The sequence below is a fragment of the Cordyceps javanica genome, chromosome 2 (genome assembly GCF_051103115.1).
Source record: "Cordyceps javanica chromosome 2, complete sequence".
Lineage (NCBI taxonomy): Eukaryota > Fungi > Ascomycota > Sordariomycetes > Hypocreales > Cordycipitaceae > Cordyceps > Cordyceps javanica.
In genome coordinates this window covers 5,621,238-5,637,595 of record NC_139296.1, presented here as the reverse complement: position 1 = coordinate 5,637,595, position 16,358 = coordinate 5,621,238, and the positions used below count along the sequence as shown (strand labels likewise).

General features: G+C 52.2%; 5 protein-coding genes across 5 annotated transcripts; 1 reads left to right on the top strand and 4 right to left on the bottom strand.

The window, feature by feature from the left end:
• Positions 1–20: 20 nt before the first annotated feature.
• V2A60_004204 (Aldehyde/histidinol dehydrogenase) lies at positions 21–1,757 on the bottom strand (the record flags this gene model as incomplete). Its single annotated transcript, XM_083255525.1, has 4 exons — positions 21–134; positions 191–602; positions 657–1,129; positions 1,332–1,757. The coding sequence occupies 4 exons, from the start codon at positions 1,755–1,757 to the stop codon at positions 21–23; spliced, it is 1,425 nt and encodes a 474-aa protein (XP_083111651.1).
• A 2,668-nt stretch (positions 1,758–4,425) lies between these two features.
• On the bottom strand, positions 4,426–5,411 carry V2A60_004203 (class I glutamine amidotransferase-like protein; the record flags this gene model as incomplete). Its single annotated transcript, XM_083255524.1, has 3 exons — positions 4,426–4,740; positions 4,838–5,064; positions 5,183–5,411. 3 exons carry the CDS (start codon positions 5,409–5,411, stop codon positions 4,426–4,428), a joined length of 771 nt encoding a protein of 256 aa, XP_083111650.1.
• Positions 5,412–8,769: 3,358 nt separating this feature from the next.
• On the top strand, positions 8,770–9,861 carry V2A60_004202 (sterol desaturase family protein; the record flags this gene model as incomplete). The annotated part of the gene is made up of 1 exon (XM_083255523.1): positions 8,770–9,861. The coding sequence occupies one exon, from the start codon at positions 8,770–8,772 to the stop codon at positions 9,859–9,861; it is 1,092 nt and encodes a 363-aa protein (XP_083111649.1).
• A 301-nt stretch (positions 9,862–10,162) lies between these two features.
• On the bottom strand, positions 10,163–10,809 carry V2A60_004201 (uncharacterized protein; the record flags this gene model as incomplete). Its single annotated transcript, XM_083255522.1, has 2 exons — positions 10,163–10,347; positions 10,401–10,809. 2 exons carry the CDS (start codon positions 10,807–10,809, stop codon positions 10,163–10,165), a joined length of 594 nt encoding a protein of 197 aa, XP_083111648.1.
• A 1,414-nt stretch (positions 10,810–12,223) lies between these two features.
• On the bottom strand, positions 12,224–13,773 carry V2A60_004200 (uncharacterized protein; the record flags this gene model as incomplete). Its single annotated transcript, XM_083255521.1, has 5 exons — positions 12,224–12,393; positions 12,461–12,677; positions 13,163–13,395; positions 13,458–13,628; positions 13,683–13,773. The coding sequence occupies 5 exons, from the start codon at positions 13,771–13,773 to the stop codon at positions 12,224–12,226; spliced, it is 882 nt and encodes a 293-aa protein (XP_083111647.1).
• Positions 13,774–16,358: the final 2,585 nt, after the last annotated feature.

The window sequence follows — 16,358 nt, the reverse complement described above, 5'->3', positions numbered from 1 at the left end:
CAACTTGACAACCCCTCAAACTACCCCTGCTTCTCCCGGATATGATGGCTACGCAACTTGACAAACCCGTCAAACCCACGAGGCCCCAGAGTGCATCCCAGGCCCGAATTCTTCCACCCCACCCACGCAAGATCCTACATCAAAAAGTTAGCGTGCCTGCACATCTACCTCTTGCATCATCCCGACTCACCGGATTCGGGCAGTCGCAGCGGTTCACAAACAAGGTGCCCGCCTCGACCCTCTCGCCAATCTCCTCGCCACGCGCCACATCGCGCGTCCAGATGCTTGCCGTCAGCCCGTACTCGCTGTCGTTCATGAGCGCCACCGCCTCCTCGTCGCTGCCCACCTTCATCACCGGGATGATTGGCCCAAAAGTCTCGGCCTTCATGACATCCATCGAGTGGTCGACGTTGGTGAGCAATCGAGGGGCCACGTAGCTGCCCGTAGCCGGCAGCGTCTGGAACGAGGCATTGGCGGGCGTCGCGTCTACTGCGCCTTTGCTGAGGGCGTCGTCGACCTGTGCGGTAATGGCCTTGACGGCCGCGGCAGAAATGACTGGGCCGACCGTCGTCGCCTTGTCCGTTGGATCTCCCAATTTATATCTGCCTCGGTCAGCTCTGATGTGGTCTGCAGTGTCGTCGAATCAAAGCACCCACCCCTGTAGCTCCTTCTGCAGCTCGGCCACAAAAGCATCGTGCACATCTGCGTGCACGTAGACGCGTTCAATCGCGCAGCAGCTCTGGCCCGAGTTGAAGATGGCGCCGTCGACAATGTTGCCCGCCGTCCACTTCAAGTCTGCGTCTGCGCGGACATAGGCGGGATCCTTGCCACCGAGCTCCAAGTTGACCCCCACCACCCGGTCCACGGTGGCCTTCTTCATGGCCAGGCCGCCCGCCGTGGATCCCGTAAAGCATACCTGCTGCACGGCGGGATGTTGCGCGGCCTGCTGCACCGTCTCGAGGCTGCCCGTGTGCAGCACCTGAAAGACGCCCTCGGGCAGGCCCGCGGCGGTAAAAGCCTCGAGGAAGCGGTCCGCCACGAGGGGCGTCTGCGGCGAGGGCTTGAGGATGACGGTGCATCCGGCGAGCAGCGCGGGGACGATTGTATTGATGGTGATGAGATATGGAAACTGGATTTTTTTTCTTGTGTTAGCGCTGTTATCCCACCAGTCAGTACTGAATGCCAACAATGCATTCTCCTCGTAATGCAAGCCATTATACTTGCTTGGCGCATCTTTCAAATATATATGTGCATGTTTGTCCTCGGTATTTGTAGAATCATCTCTGATTTTCCACCACATCAGAAAAAAAGGAAACAAAAACAAAACTTACATTCCACGCCGAGACGATCAAGACGGGCCCGACGGGCTCCTGGCTCGTCCACCGACGGAACCCGTCCTCGGCACGGCCGGGCAGGTCCGCCAGGGCGGCGTCGGCGATCTCCAGCAGGTAGTCTGCGCGGGCGCGCATGGTGTCGACCTCGGCGCCGGCAAAGGCGGCCGGGCGGCCCATCTGGGCGGTGAGCTCCTCGCACAGCGCGGCGCGCAGGCCGCGCAGGTGGTCGAGGGCGGCGACGACCCAGGCCTTGCGCTGGCCGAGCGTCGTCGCGGCGCGGTACGTGGCAAAGGCGGCGGCCGAGGCGCGCAGGACGGCGCCGAGCTCGTCGGACCCGGACTCGGACTCGGACCCGGACACGGACACGCCGGGGTGGGTGAAGATGGTGAGCCCCGTCGAGGGCGAGATGGTGTTGATGGACATTTTGGGGGGGGGGGGGGGGGGATTACAAGAAGAAGGATTAAAAAGAAAGGAAGAAGCAAAGAAGATGGAAAATAAAGGGGTAGAAAATAAGGATATAATACAACACCGGAGGGGGGGGGACGGCGCACCGTTGCCGCGAGCCGCTGCGGGACGGGGAGAACGACGCTGGGTCTGTTTCCCCACGCTTTTGGCTCTGGAGCCGCGGGTGGGCGGGTAGAGTAGTCAGGTAGGTCGTAGTGGGCGCGGCGGTCCTGCTGATGATAGCTTGGAAGAAGACGATGGAAAATTGACGTAATAAGTTCTAGACGCCGCCGAGGGGGGAAAGGGGACTATGCCATTCCATCATTCTCCCAGACTCAGTACTTGGTCGTTGGCGGTTGGCCGGCTACAGGGTAGGGTACGGTTAATGGTTTGCCGTTCTTGTTCTTGGGTGAATGTTGCAAGGTACGGGGAAAAGGAATTTGGTCGAAATGATTCACTAATAGAAAAGAGTTCAAGGAGGCGAATACTCGCTGCTGGATTTAGAAGTGCAGTAAATGTCTGTTTTCTGACGAACGAATAACGCGGGCGGATTGGCGGCGCAGAGACTCTCATGACGAGCCTCCGGTACTGTATTCTCACGGATAGGATTGATACGCCGCTCTCATGTCCCGTATTCCACTCGACCTACTCCCATTCTGCATCTTGGTTGATCCAGCACACACTCTGCCAAAGCCTCAATTCACAGTGCTCAAGTACACAAGAATGAATAGTATAAGCGGGTTATCCCGCAGGGACTATTACGATAAGCCTCTAGCACTGTATTCTTAGGGATAGGATTAATACGTCCCTCTTATATCCATTCGACCTACTCTCATTCTGCATCTTGGTTGATCCAGCACACACACTGCCACAGCCTCAATTCAAAGTGCCTCAAGTACACAAGAATGAATAGTGTGCGCGTGTTATCCCGCAGGAGACTGTCACGAATGAGTCTTTCGTATTTTGACTGCCGTGAGCAAGCTCATTCATTCTCTGCAGTATTTAATTCACATCAAAGACCCTCCAGTATCCCAAAGCCGTGGTCACGCAACCGCTGTAATGGGATGGCTGTGTCTCGCCGTGTGGTGGCCCGACAAGGCCGGACCTCGAGCTGCGTGTGTCCGGTGGTAGGCTGGCGGATGAATTCTGCTACATCTGTCGGCAGTCTGATTTACTTTTTTCTTTTTGCCAACACCATGTCAGCGTATTTTCATTTTTCATTTTTTTTTGCACATTTTTCGCCAACGTCGGCTCATGGCATAATCTGGTAGATGGCCTTCAAGGGACCGGCCGAAAGGGCCCGCATACACTGAATCTCGATGCCACGATTGCCATCATATAGTATTTTCGAGGATAATGACAAGAAGGATCCGTCAACGATTCGGCAGGAGCATCGAATGGCAGAATTACGGGCAAGCTCGACATTCCTCTTGCAGCAGCAGTGGCAACCTGTCGGCAATCTGCGGCCTGCGTCGTGCTGCTGCGGGGTGCAAGAGGCCCGTGATGCCGGCGTGATGCCCGCAGGGAAAAAGTCAACACCGAAGAGAAGAATGGCCGGTCCAGGGTGAGCACACTGCAGGGACTCGAGGTGAACCTGACAATGCGAGCAGCGCTTTCAAGTTGACGAATAGCAGATGCCGGCAAGGTACGGCCAGGACAGAGCGAGCACGTTGCAGGGACCCGAGGTGATCTTGACAAATGCGAGCACCGTTCCAAGAGGTGAATGTTGACGTGAAAACGGCACAGACTTGGGTCGTGTAGTCGGGCAAAAAGCAACGACGCTACTACTTGGGATAGTCACCGTGCCTGTTGTCGGCCTACCAGCCAACGATTTGATGACTACTCCAATGCCACGGGAAAGCCAGGGTTGCCTCTTTCGTTTACCTCTCCTGACTTGCTTGGACTGTTCTTGAGAATCTCGATGATTGCTACCACACATTCCAGCCTAATGCCCTCGGTGTATATACATGGCGGTCTCGTCCTGGCTGGCAGCAATACTTGGCGCTCTGCAGACCGCGGTTCAGAGCGCGCCGAAGCACCTCTTTTTCCGAGTCGGCAAATTTATTATTATTATTATTATTATTTATTTATTATACATTTAATTTTTCCATTTTTACCCCAAATTTCCCCATCTCTTCCCCCAGCTCCTCCTCTGCTCCCTTAACCCGTCCGTCCCCTTTCCCGCCCTTTCAAGGCCGAGATATGCGTCTCATTTTTTGCTAAAGCATTGCCGACCACCAATCACACGCTGATTGCTTATCTCGAGACTCACTAGCCCAGACCCCGTCCGCCCACTTATGCGCCACGCAAAGGGCAAGGTTTGGGGTTTGGGCGGCCTTTCCTTATCTTTCACGGCCGGGGCGGACGAGGTATTACAAACAAAAAGTACCATTGTATATATAACTTAATAAGTACCTAGATTGTTCTTTCATTCTCTCTTTTAAAAAACGCCTAGGCCCTGATTTTTTTTCCCTTGCTCTGCTTCTTGAATGCTAGTAAATTCATCGCTTTCATGCCCAATAAATCACCCGCCAAAAACCCGCCCTCATGTCGCCTCGGTGAGGCATTTCGAATGTACGACTTGTTACAAAAAAGATGACGACGACGACGACGACGACGACGACGACGACGACTACTACTACCACTACTACGACGCAGCGCGCTTGGCGTCGAGCAGGAATCCGCAGACCTTGGTCGCCAGCATCTTGCCGCAGTGCGGCAGGCCCACGCGGCTCATGCCGTCGTTGTACATGTCCTCGGAGAAGACGCCAATCGAGTACCGCCCCTTGAGGATGAGCGTCATGGTCTCCTCGTCAAACTCGGGATGGCCCTGGAACGAGAGGATGCGCCCGGCCCTGTACATGCCGTGCACGCCGCAGCGCGCCGAGCCGCCGATGCTGTCGACGCCGGGGGGCAGCACCGTCACGGCGTCGCGGTGTGTCTGATGCATATGCTTTGCGGACTACATGTCAGCATGCCAACGCATGAACGGCGGCAAAAGGATGGGCAAAAGGTGTCGGAGAGAAGAGAGAAGAGAGAAGAGAAGAAGAAAGACTTACAATGGATGGCACGCCAAAAAACTGTTGACCAGTGGCGCTCAGATCGATTCGCGTGACGGAATTCTCCCACCCGCCCGGGCTGACTTCGACTCGGCCGCCGAGCGTGCGCGCGATAATCTGATGTCCGAAGCAGATGCCGACGACCGGCTTGCGCGAGTTTTTGAAAAAGTCTGTCAGGTAGTCGACGAGGGCAATGATCCAAGGGAGATTGTCAAAGGCAGTGTGCTCTGTCTGGTCAGCTTTTTTTTTTTTTTTTTCCTTTTCCCTTGGCTTGCTTGTCTCTTCTTGTTTCTTCTCCCTCGGATACCCTCTCGAGCGCCAGGGGGGGGGGGGGGGTTCACTCACTGCTCCCAGAAATCATCAAGCCGTCAAAATCCTCAAACACCGGATACACGTGCGCGTTGACGACATCCCACTTGCTCACCTCGAGCTCCGTCTGCGCGGCGGCACCGGGCAGCCCGCGCATGCCCTCGGCGAGGAGGCTGCGGAACATGTCCCCGTAGGAGCCCCGGAGTTCGACTACGCCCGGGAAGGGGACATCGCACTCGAGCACGGCGAGACGGAACTTGGCCATGGCAAGACGAAGAAAGAAAAAAAATAATCTAGGTGGGCAGTGAAGAGGTTGTCTGTGTGAGGGGAGTGTGTATCTGTTTGTGAACTGGTGCCAACCCGGGGAGGAGGGGAAGAAACGTCTTTCAAGGTAAGATGACTTTAAACAGAGTCTGCGAACGAAGAAGAAGAAGAAGAAAACCAAAGAGGGGAAGCACTTTGCGAACAGGATCCAAAAGCGAGAGAGAAAAAAAAACACCACCAGCCAACCCACCCCCAGAGCCACAGACTACGCAAGCGCTCCGCCGCCGGCTCTTCCCCCCCTCTCCGACTGCCCACGAGCTCCCTTGTCCAGGCTCCAGGCTTCTCTCGAACAATGCTCGCTACGTCAAGGTGTGGGAATGCGCCCATGACCCCAGAACCCATGTCCTGGCCGTGGCCGCAATCTCACACTTTGCTTACGGATGGGCTCTGGGCTCCGATACTCTCCTTGCGCCCCCCCGGGCGGAGCTACCAAGGGAGGGAGGAGGAGGAGGAGGAGGAGGAGGAGGAGAGGGGTTTGGGTGGTGGTGGTGGCCCTTGATGGGCAAGTTTTTTTTTTTTTTTTTCCCCTTGTCCCTTTGCTCCTGCACCGATTTCTGGGAGCAGGCACGGCGACAAACCTCTGTGACCTTTTGGAAAACCCGAACCCACGCTGCTTGTGTGCACAGTCTTGATTGGACCAACTGCCTCGTCCGAGCTCCTCTCCACCGCGTGAACCCGTCGTACCAAGCCAGACCGGGGTTGGCTTGGTTCTGTCCCTGGGATCCGTATAGTATTAAGTAGGTAGGCTGGTAGGGTCCCCGCCAACGACGCCGCGCTCCGGTCCCGGCGCCCGGGAAGGGGGAGAAGGGGTTTCGTCTTTGGCCCGCCATCTGACACCTTGTATTCATGCCCAGAGCGGGGACGGTCGAGGGGGAGGAAAATTTTCTGCAACAAAAAGTCGGGGACCTGGCACCACGTAGATGTAGGCAAAAAAAAAAAAAAAAAAAAACGTACTCAGTAGGCGGCTTTCTGGAAGCTACGGATCCCAATCAAACCCCAAGAGAGAAAAGCGGAAAAAGGAAAAAAAAAAAAAAAAAGAGTCTTGTGTGTGGCACCACGCCGGTAGCTGCCGAGAGGTGGATGGCTGATCAACCTGGAGGGTGCAATGCCACGCCTTGTGCGAGTGCACATCTCACAGTATCAAGATGCAAGGATTTTGGCTTTGACGTACTGGTACTTGGGACTGGAGTGCTTGTTACAGATGGACGCAAGGACACCGATATTACATGCGTAGTATGATAACCGACTGATAAAATGACGTAGGGCCAAAGTCTCTTATTGCTGCTCACATGATATAAAGAACCGGCACACTGAAGAAAGGCACCAAGTATGAGATTGACTTGTATGGTTATAATCCCGCCATTGCCAATACGTACGTACCCAATCTCGACACACAGGATGGCGCACCCGACGCACCCGACGCACCAATGAACTCGTCTCCATACTGTTAGCTATAAGTAGTGTCAGATCCTATATCAGGCCTTGTCCCTTTTTCCGATACCCAGTCGGTATATAAACCTGTCGTCGCCCGCTTGCTCAAACGAACCCGCTTGATCGATCCCCCGACTGTCACTCTCTCGTCATTCTCATTCTCGAGCTCCAAGGGGGAGAGGGGGAGGGCTTTTCCCACAGCGCCGCCGTTCTCCCCCACACCCTCATCCACAACGGCACTAATAAAACGTGGTCAAGTTGGTGTGGCGGGAATGGCCCCAAAGTTGCTCAGTGCGTCGGTTGCATTACTCGCCGTGCCGGACAGACAAAAAGAATGGGCTAACCCTATTGTAGCTGGGTGGAAACAATAACCCAAAGAAGAAGCCTCACCCAAACTGAATATGAATGAGGTAAATAAAAACAAGAGAGACAGCAGAGTTAATGAGAAGCCGACGACCAAAATAAAACAAAGTGACACAGCCCATCCCGACGGCGGCGGCGGGTGGTGGTGAGCATGAGGGTGATGGTGAGGGTGATGGTCAAGGTGGTGATGGTGGACTCGCTATCAAGGTACACCTCAAGCCATGGACTGATTTAATGTTGTAGAATACCCGCATGCTTGGTATTCGAAACAGTCATTCTTCATTTGCCGAGCACAGCTGGCTTTTCCCTTGTTTTGACGGACTGACATGTTGGCTAGTGGCGATTGCATCTCGGTCACCCGGCCAAGGTACCATTCTGAATGACACTGGAAAGTTTTCAAAAGTTTTTAGAAACGACGGTATAAATTTTACGAGTAGCAACGACGGCCCCATAGACCATAGATGAGGGTGGCATCTGGATTGATGACGGGAGCATCACTGGCAAAAGTGGCGACCGACACCTTGATTACCAATGGCGGCATTCTACCTTTCTTGGCGAGATTTCAAGAAGCTACATAGTAGAGGTTCTGCAACATAGTCTGCAAGAGGGATCGAGTGCTGCATCATCTGTCTATTTTAAGAAGGCATTGCCGTTATGGAACAATATAAACGCAGCTGGCCAGATGCACCCGTAGTTTGTGAGTCACTATGCGACTAATGCCGATGCTACCTACTCGGGCCGGACTGCTAATCACAGTCAACATCTCCGTCGCCGTCCATCTACGTCATGTTGCCCGCCATTTGCTTCTTTGGTCAATATTTGTGAGGATCGAGTTCCGGCCGCAGACAAGAATTCTGTGGATAATAATTACAAACAACGCTAATCCTGCTGCCTCAAGAAAGACAAAGTAAAACGAACATCTCACAACCCCGGAGTGCGCAGAGCCACAATGTGAACCAGTCGGTCTACATGAGCCTAGGACAATCTTCTGGAAATGGTTGGCCATCGAGGGCAGCCGAGGAGAAACGTTCCTCCCACAGTCCGAGTCGTGAAACGACGCCTTTATATTGACCTACCATGTCCACCATTTTCTTCCAGCACTCAAGATTGCGCTTCCAGCCAATTTCACCAAGTTTCTTCAATTCCATCCCAACTTTTTCCTGGCGAACAAAGCACATTTTTAAAATGCGGGCCGACGTGGGTTCTCCGTCGTTAGCTTGGCGTTCCCCGGGTTAGAACCTGGGCGGCCGGGTTAATACGCGAGGGCCGCTAGATTATGCGATCGACTAGCAGCTGTGCCTGTGTCATTGTCACGGAGGGTTGGCCCGGTGCTCCGGCTATGCAACGGGCCTCGGCAGTCCGGCGATGGCGATGGCACAACCGCGGAAGACGACTTGTCACTGATTTCCATAAGAGAACTTTTCGTCCGGCAACACAATGGGGCTCGATCTATGTCTTGCTCAAATTTTAATCTCCCTTTTGTAACCTTTGCCATCTGAATCACCATGGCGGCAGTGACATCTACGACAACGACGACGGCGACGCCGGCACCAGGCAATGTCAGATACAACAAGGACTCCATGAAGTCCACCTGGCGAACCTGGGACCCGAGTCGGTACCGGCTCGCCCACCGACTCATGAAGGACGCCGACGTCTTCCACAACGACCTCGACCGGCCCGTCCCCGTGCACCCCAAGACGGACAAGGTGCCGTACCTGCCCCAGCGCGACATGCACCGCTGGATCATCACGCACGGCGCGTGGCCCCTGATCCTGCACCAGGCCCTCGTCTCGGCGACGGGGTGGGACATTGGCCACGTCGGGTCCTTTGCGTTCTACTACGGCTGCCAGCGCCTGTTTATGACGCAGCTGATGCGCATGCTCCGCGAGATGGGCCATACCTATGGCCACCTCGACGGGGACGTGCACGCGCGGGACGGCGTGCCGGACAGCGGCGTGGGCAAGACGCTCACGTCGATGCTGCTGGCCGGCGTCGGCCGCGCGCTCCTCTTCAACGTGCTGGCGTGGGACGGCGCCGCCGCGCCGGCCGACGCGCGGTGGGCGTGGATGCCCCTCATCGTCGGCGCGCACGGCATCGTGCTCGACTTTTGGTTCTACTGGTACCACCGGCTCATGCACGAGGTCGGCGCGCTGTGGAAGTACCACCGCACGCACCACCTCACCAAGCACCCGAACCCGCTGCTCACGCTCTACGCCGACGGCGTCCAGGAGGTCGGCGACATTGTCGTCATGCCGCTGCTCACCTATTACACCATGCGGCTCGCGGGCGTCAGGCTCGACTTTTACGAGTGGCACGTCTGCAACGTCTACCTCAACTTTGCCGAGGCCACGGGCCACAGCGGCCTGCGCCTGCTGGGGTACGTGCCGAACCCGCTGACGCCGGTCCTCAAGCTGTTCGGCGCCGAGCTGTCGGTCGAGGACCACGACCTGCACCACCGCCGAGGCTGGAAGGGCAGCTTCAACTACGGCAAGCAGACGAGGCTGTGGGATCGCGTCTTCGGCACCTGCACGGACAGGATCGAATGCCGGGACGAGAATGTAGACTGGAACTATAAAGCTTCTATTCCTTGGTTTTAGATGGCTCGACAGTGCTACCAAGCTAGTGATATGATATAGCATCACGTCCAATTTTTCTTTTCGCTGCTCCCCTGCTCGAGTTTCTTCACGTGCATGTGCCATCCACCCGTACCGCTGGTCTGGGTGTTTGTTAGGATGTTGAGCACACCTTCCAACCTCTGTACATTTTGCGCAAGTTGAGCGCTTCTTTCCTTGGACCACTATTTCTCCTGTCGCTGATGAAAAGGTCCAGTCTATCTGAGATTCCAGCATCCAATCGATCGGATATTCAGAACTGATGGGATAGCGCCCTTGTGTTGAACTAGCATGAGAATCTCCAGCCGTCGAGAGAGACATTGAAAGTGGCGACGGTTTCTCGAACGCCACGTGTGTCACCCTCTGCGAGCTCGGAATGCTGGTACACGTTATCATGATCCAAATGGAGATATTTGTCATAGAAAGCCTTCGTGCCGCCGCCGCCAGAACAATTGGCCATGATTTGAACACCTATGAAACAGTGGAATTAGCTTGGACAACGAGATGATGGGCAGTCTTTGTACCGTCAAGCGTCCACTGGTCATGGTACAGCCCGAGCTCATAAGCCCAATCAGACAATGCCGGCGCATCACTGAGTGTAATCTGTTTGATGCTCGTTACATCAATCTCATCAGCGTCGAAATCTCTCTGCATGTCAACGGCTGCCACGTGCCGCGAGCCACGCTCAGGCGCGGCAGCATTAGGCAGAAACGCTGTACCACTCGAGGTTTCGAGAGTAGCGCCAATCATATCCCAGCTTCCAGCCCATAGACTATTACTGAACTGGATAGCAAGCTGGATATCCTTGATCCTTTCGCAACCCGGCGGTACGTTTGGTGGCGCAACAGCACTGGCTCCGTCGTCAGCAGTGGGAGCTGCTTGGGCAGCTGTCGCGACCCAGGTAAGCGCCAGAAATGATCTGTCAAGAAGCATGTTGTGGATTTGACAAGGTAAATATCTACCTATAGAGTAGCGTCTTCGATCAAGTGCTGTGATTTGCGAAAACGAATTGTGCAAGATACTGCTTATTGCAGAGGGTAGCTGCCTCTATATGTAGTCAATGTGTGGCGGCTTCCATGTTTGCACGCCATATCCAAGTCTTATAGTCGATTGCATATTATCAGGGAACACAAAGGTGAAACTGCGAGGTTTATTTGACCGCCCCCAACCCGGCATTGGGAAATGAGACAAGATTTCAGTTCAGAATAGAGCATCAAGTCCACGGTAGAGAGTCCAAATGAGAGATCATGACTCGCGCGGGAACCTGGCTAGCGGGAGGATAGGTTACTGGCATAGCAAAGGGGTGACTAGATATACGAAGCACAGGATGGGTATAGCAGCGCTATAATAAGATTCATCAGGGTTGGCAGATAGCGTGACCGGTATATGATGCGCAGCATGCATATAAACTCCACGAAGCTTAATATGAGCTCGGAATTGGCAGCGGATTCCGGCATCAAGTGAGCATCCTCCTACTATAATATTAAAATTAATCACATCAGTCACTATAGAGTACCTCTCCTCCTAAAGTACTGCTATCTGTTTCTGTTATATATATCACTAGAGTATAGTGCCTATACTTCTTCTGGAGAAATACAATGTACATAAATTAGAGTATTTATCAACACCAATAAGCTTCCAATATATGAAAGGTCTTATTACATAATGATACAATGTCATTTGATTGTCCTATACAGAAAAGAGAAATGTATTGACCCTCAAGCTATTGAATATAGAATAGTCTATTTAAAACATCATCCATATCAAATATTGAAAGGATTCTCGAAATCATGAAACATGTATTACGTATGCAGAGTACTTGTTCATTATGCTAACAAGACCAATTATAGCCATATGAATTTCACTGTAATCAGCGCCTACTTGTAAGATGTGTCATGAACGAATAGAACCATCAGATCAAGATACTTGATATACGCTGCGTACAAGGTAGAGGCCCAACACTCTCTTAAATCTTCACAAGGTGTGTTTTATCTAAGCTAGTTTCTTTTTAGCCGGACACCATTTTGACTGACGTTCTTGAAAGACCTACCAGCACCAAGATACCTACCCGGACATTAAATGTACTCATTAGACTTGGGATAGATACAATTTTCAAGGAAAATATGAATTAGAATTGTAACGCTTCTATTTCCAAGTTTGCAATATGCTAGTAGAGTTTCTGTATCATTTGCTTAATATAGATTTCGGCTATTCTCTCCACTACCTAACCCTAATCTGAAGTCTTGTTCACGCAGAGTATGGAACAGGCACTGTACTGTAGTCACGCGAGGGATAACCCTTGGCTTCAGCAGTTGCATTTGCGGAAATGGCGGCGCCATTCCATTGATTATAACCCCCACGCTGGATTGGGTCCCTTCCGGCTCCAGTCCAAGAAGTCAAAAGCGCCGGACCAAGCCGGCCCAGACTCGACATGACTGAACCAGCTCCCAACATCTACGTACTTGGACATCCACATTTTCACGGACGAGTCGGCACAGACTCCAGATAAAACAATCCCTAAAAGTGAAAGGGCTCCGAGTTAGTGCATGAATGTACCAGCTGAAAAAGCTAAGGGTATACATACCGTCCATTGCCCAGTCGTCTCCAGCACCGCTGTTCGTCGCATTCTTGGTCATGATTTGCAACTTTCCGAGCGACCGAATATCAATGGTTTCCTGGCCAAAAGATTCGCTCAGACTGACCTCTGCCTTGTATCGACCAACAGCGGGAGCGTCGGCTATCTTAATCCCCGTGCCGTTGCCGATGACAAGCTCCAGTGTATCCCAAGTTCCACCACCGTACTAATGAAGCAAAGCAAACGAGTAGTATAGCTTCCTGATCTCGAAGCAGGGGGCTCTCCCGAATTCCCAGCCGTCGTCGAGAGAGACAGGGAAAGCGGCAACAGTTTCTTCTGTAAAGGATGGCACCGCCGATGAGGGAGGGGAATGCCGGTAAAACCTTTTATCATCTAGACGGGTATTATAGCGAGCCCGTAAGCTGGCATTGAAGCAATCGGCAATGATTTGAACACCTAGAAAGCATATAGATCAAGTCCTGGAACGAGGAGACGGGTAGTGATACTCTTTATACCTTTAAGTGACCACTGGTCATTAAAATTTCCCCAGAGAATGTCCCAGAAACTGGTATCATTTTGACCAGCATCGATTAGTGTAATATTAGAGATCCCCGTAATATCGATCTCATCAGCTTTATACGATGCTTGCATTTCAACTGTTGCTACGTGTCGCGAACCAACCACTGGTGCACTAGCAATAGGTAGTTTTACCCTACCACTAGGACCTTCGAGAGTCGCGCTGAAGTTATCATAGGTTCCAGCCCCCGAACTATCACTGAACAGGACAGCAAGCTGGATATTGTTAATCTTTTCGCAACCCGGCGGTACGTATTTTGCCAGTAAAAGCTTGCGGGCCTGGTCACAATCCGTCAAGTCTTGTGACTTGGTCACGTCTCGTGGCTTTGCTGCTGGTACTGGCAAAGGGTTGATAGCAGCCGGTGTTCCTGGAGCAGATGCCGAGGTCAGCCGAGTCCCTGGTCATGGTTTGCGTGTCGTTAGACATTACCTATTCGGCGTTTATGAATAATCTCCGTTGGCGTTCTTGTGCTATTATTCAAGGTCTGGAGAGCGGCGGTACAGTCCAGCCCATCGAGGTTTGCAGTTATGAGTTTGTTAACATCGTTGCTGATGTCTGGAAGCTGCTGCTGCCCTGCATCTACTAGGGACGGTCCTACTTCTATGGTGATGTTGGTTACTATACAGAGTTTCCTTTCCTTGGATGCCGACGTACCAGGGTCCGTCTTTCCATCCCCAGTAGTCGGAAATGCTTGGGCAGCTGTCGCGACCCAGGTAAGCGCCAGAAATGCCCGGCTCAGCAGCATGATGTCCGTTCAAGAGTGTAGCGACCTTTCGTTGCGTGGATAGCTTCAAGTAACAAGTGCTGACTGAGTGGCAACTTTCGAGCTCTACTTGTCCAAGGGTTGTTTTATTTTCTGGGACAACAGTCTATACATATTTATCTGGGAGCTTGCGTGCGCGCACACCATATCGAAACCATGCAATCATCCACACGGCATTTCAAAAATAGAAAGAAGCGATCTTCCAACTACCTATAGTGTCACATGATCCATCATAGGAACGCAAATAAACCCGAGTTAAGAATGGAAAATCAAGTCCATCAATGCCACACAAATTACGGTCGCACATTAGCTGTGGCGTGGCCAACTGGCCAAATGACTGATTTAGGAAATTCCCCCCACACACATTATTTATTATATAGTTAATATATTTACGGTTTTATACGTAGAAGAATTATATTATAGCTTGTCTTCGCTTTATAAGAGAGGTAGCTAGTAAGAGAGGTAGTAAGGTAGCTAGCGAGAGAGCTATCGAGAGAGCTATTAAGGTAGCTAGCGAGAGAGCTATCGAGGTAGCTAGCGAGAGTACTAGCGAGGCAGCTAGCGAGAGAGCTATCGAGGCAGCTAGTAAGAGAGCTATCGAGGTAGCTAGCGAGAGAGCTATTAAGGTAGCTAGCAAGAGAGCTATCGAGGTAGCTAGTAAGAGAGGTAGCTAGCGAAAGAGCTATCGAGAGAGGTAGTTAGGTAGTCGTTAAGGTAGCTACCTCTCTTACTAGCTGCCTCGATAGCTCTCTCGCTAGCTACCTCTCTTACTAGCTACCTCTCTTACTAGCTACCTTAATAGCTCTCTCGATAGCTCTCTCGATAGCTCTCTCGACAGCTCTCTCGATAACTATCTTAATAGCTCTCTTGCTAGCTATAACTTAATTATTCTACGTATAAAGTCATAGATATAATTATTATGTGATACGCGTGTGTGGGGGGAATTTCCAGAATTAGTTATTTGGCTAGTTGGCCACGCCACAGCTAATGTGCGACCGTACACAAATGGGAAAGAATTGATCGGGCACCGAGGTCGGCAACAGGTGGGCATGGCATTACCACCACATGATGCACGAAATTTGGCAGACTGGATGACCGGTCATGACTCATGACATCAATACGCCATCTCTGTACTCCGTAGACCACAATATAAAATTTTACTTGACAGCGACTTTCGGTAGCAGGCGGGCGTCATCCCACTGTAATTCGGATGTTAGCATGTTACTGAAGAGGTTGTGCGGGACAACAATACCAATGGCCGTTCCTTGTCGACGATGGCCTTTTGGAAGGAAGTGCGCGATTCTATGGGATAAAAATAGATTGATAGGATGGACCTTGTATCTCTGTAAAGTAAAATGCGATTTTCATCATCGGTATTCTGCACAGTCTGTATTTGCGCACTGACTGGCATCTTTTGCCTCGTCACACGGCGCGTGCGCTGCAATTCGCTATTGTTGATGGCTCGACGGAATAACTTGCACGGCTATACTCCTTGACAGCGCTATATCAGACGACCAGACAAGGATATTCGTAGTGCATATCCCCCCCCCTCTCCTCCCCCCTGTCATTTTGAAGAATTCTTGCGAATACAGTAGTGCGATGGCTCGCTGCCGCGACCAACTAGTATCACTGAAGACGTCTGCAGGATAAAGTAGAATGTAGTCTGAAGTTGCTAAAGTTGCGCTGCTTTGAAAAGACCTCTGGGATATTACGTATGGCTCTATTTTCTTTCTAAAGAAGAAAAAGCTTGTTATGGAGTAGTGAAAGGCGTTTCGTGTAAGACGGCTTCTGACTCGCCGACACGTGACTGTACGTACATATACTTCTGCCTTGGGCCTCTCACTCAAGCCCCCTCCAGCGTACCAGTAACCCGATTTGCTTGCCCAATACGGAAGTATCCGTATACTTGACTGTGAGTAGCTGCCGAAAGTGGGCGCTACTAGATTCCCTTTTACCTGTATGCAGAGACTCTCTTTTGACAGCCTGAGGCCTTGATGACCACCGAAAGTACAAAGCATGGAGCTTGGGGTTCTCCCAGTACGAGGCGTGGTATACTTGGACCATCGTTGCGTCGTAATGAAATCCAGCCCACCACGCCGCGAGCATAACATTGATACCAGCAAAGCGCTTGATTAACATCGGCCAGGCACCTGGATGGCTCCGCGTGCAGCATGGCTGCCCAGACCAGGAATAAGGTTACTGCCTTTCCACCTTTGACAATGGTGCCAGTTTTATCTGGCTTGCCTTGGCGTTTATGCCCCTGGCATCATCGGGCTACTGCGCGTCTGGCCTACGCCTTGCTTGGAAGTAGATTGTGGGTGACGCCAAGTTTGTGCAGTGAGGCAAATCACGCATTTGAACTGCTGGTAATCATCTCACTGCCAGGAGCGCCTCAGCTCGAGTCGCCCACGGCGGGCGTCGTCCAAATGCCTCTACAGAGCTCCCATGTTTGCATCAAACCCGCTTCCTGGCGCAATCTCCAAGACAATACTCTGAGGCGGACACTGTGAAGTTCTCGGCACGCACGCCAGGAGAGATCCTTTGCTCACCTTTCCGGTTGATTATGG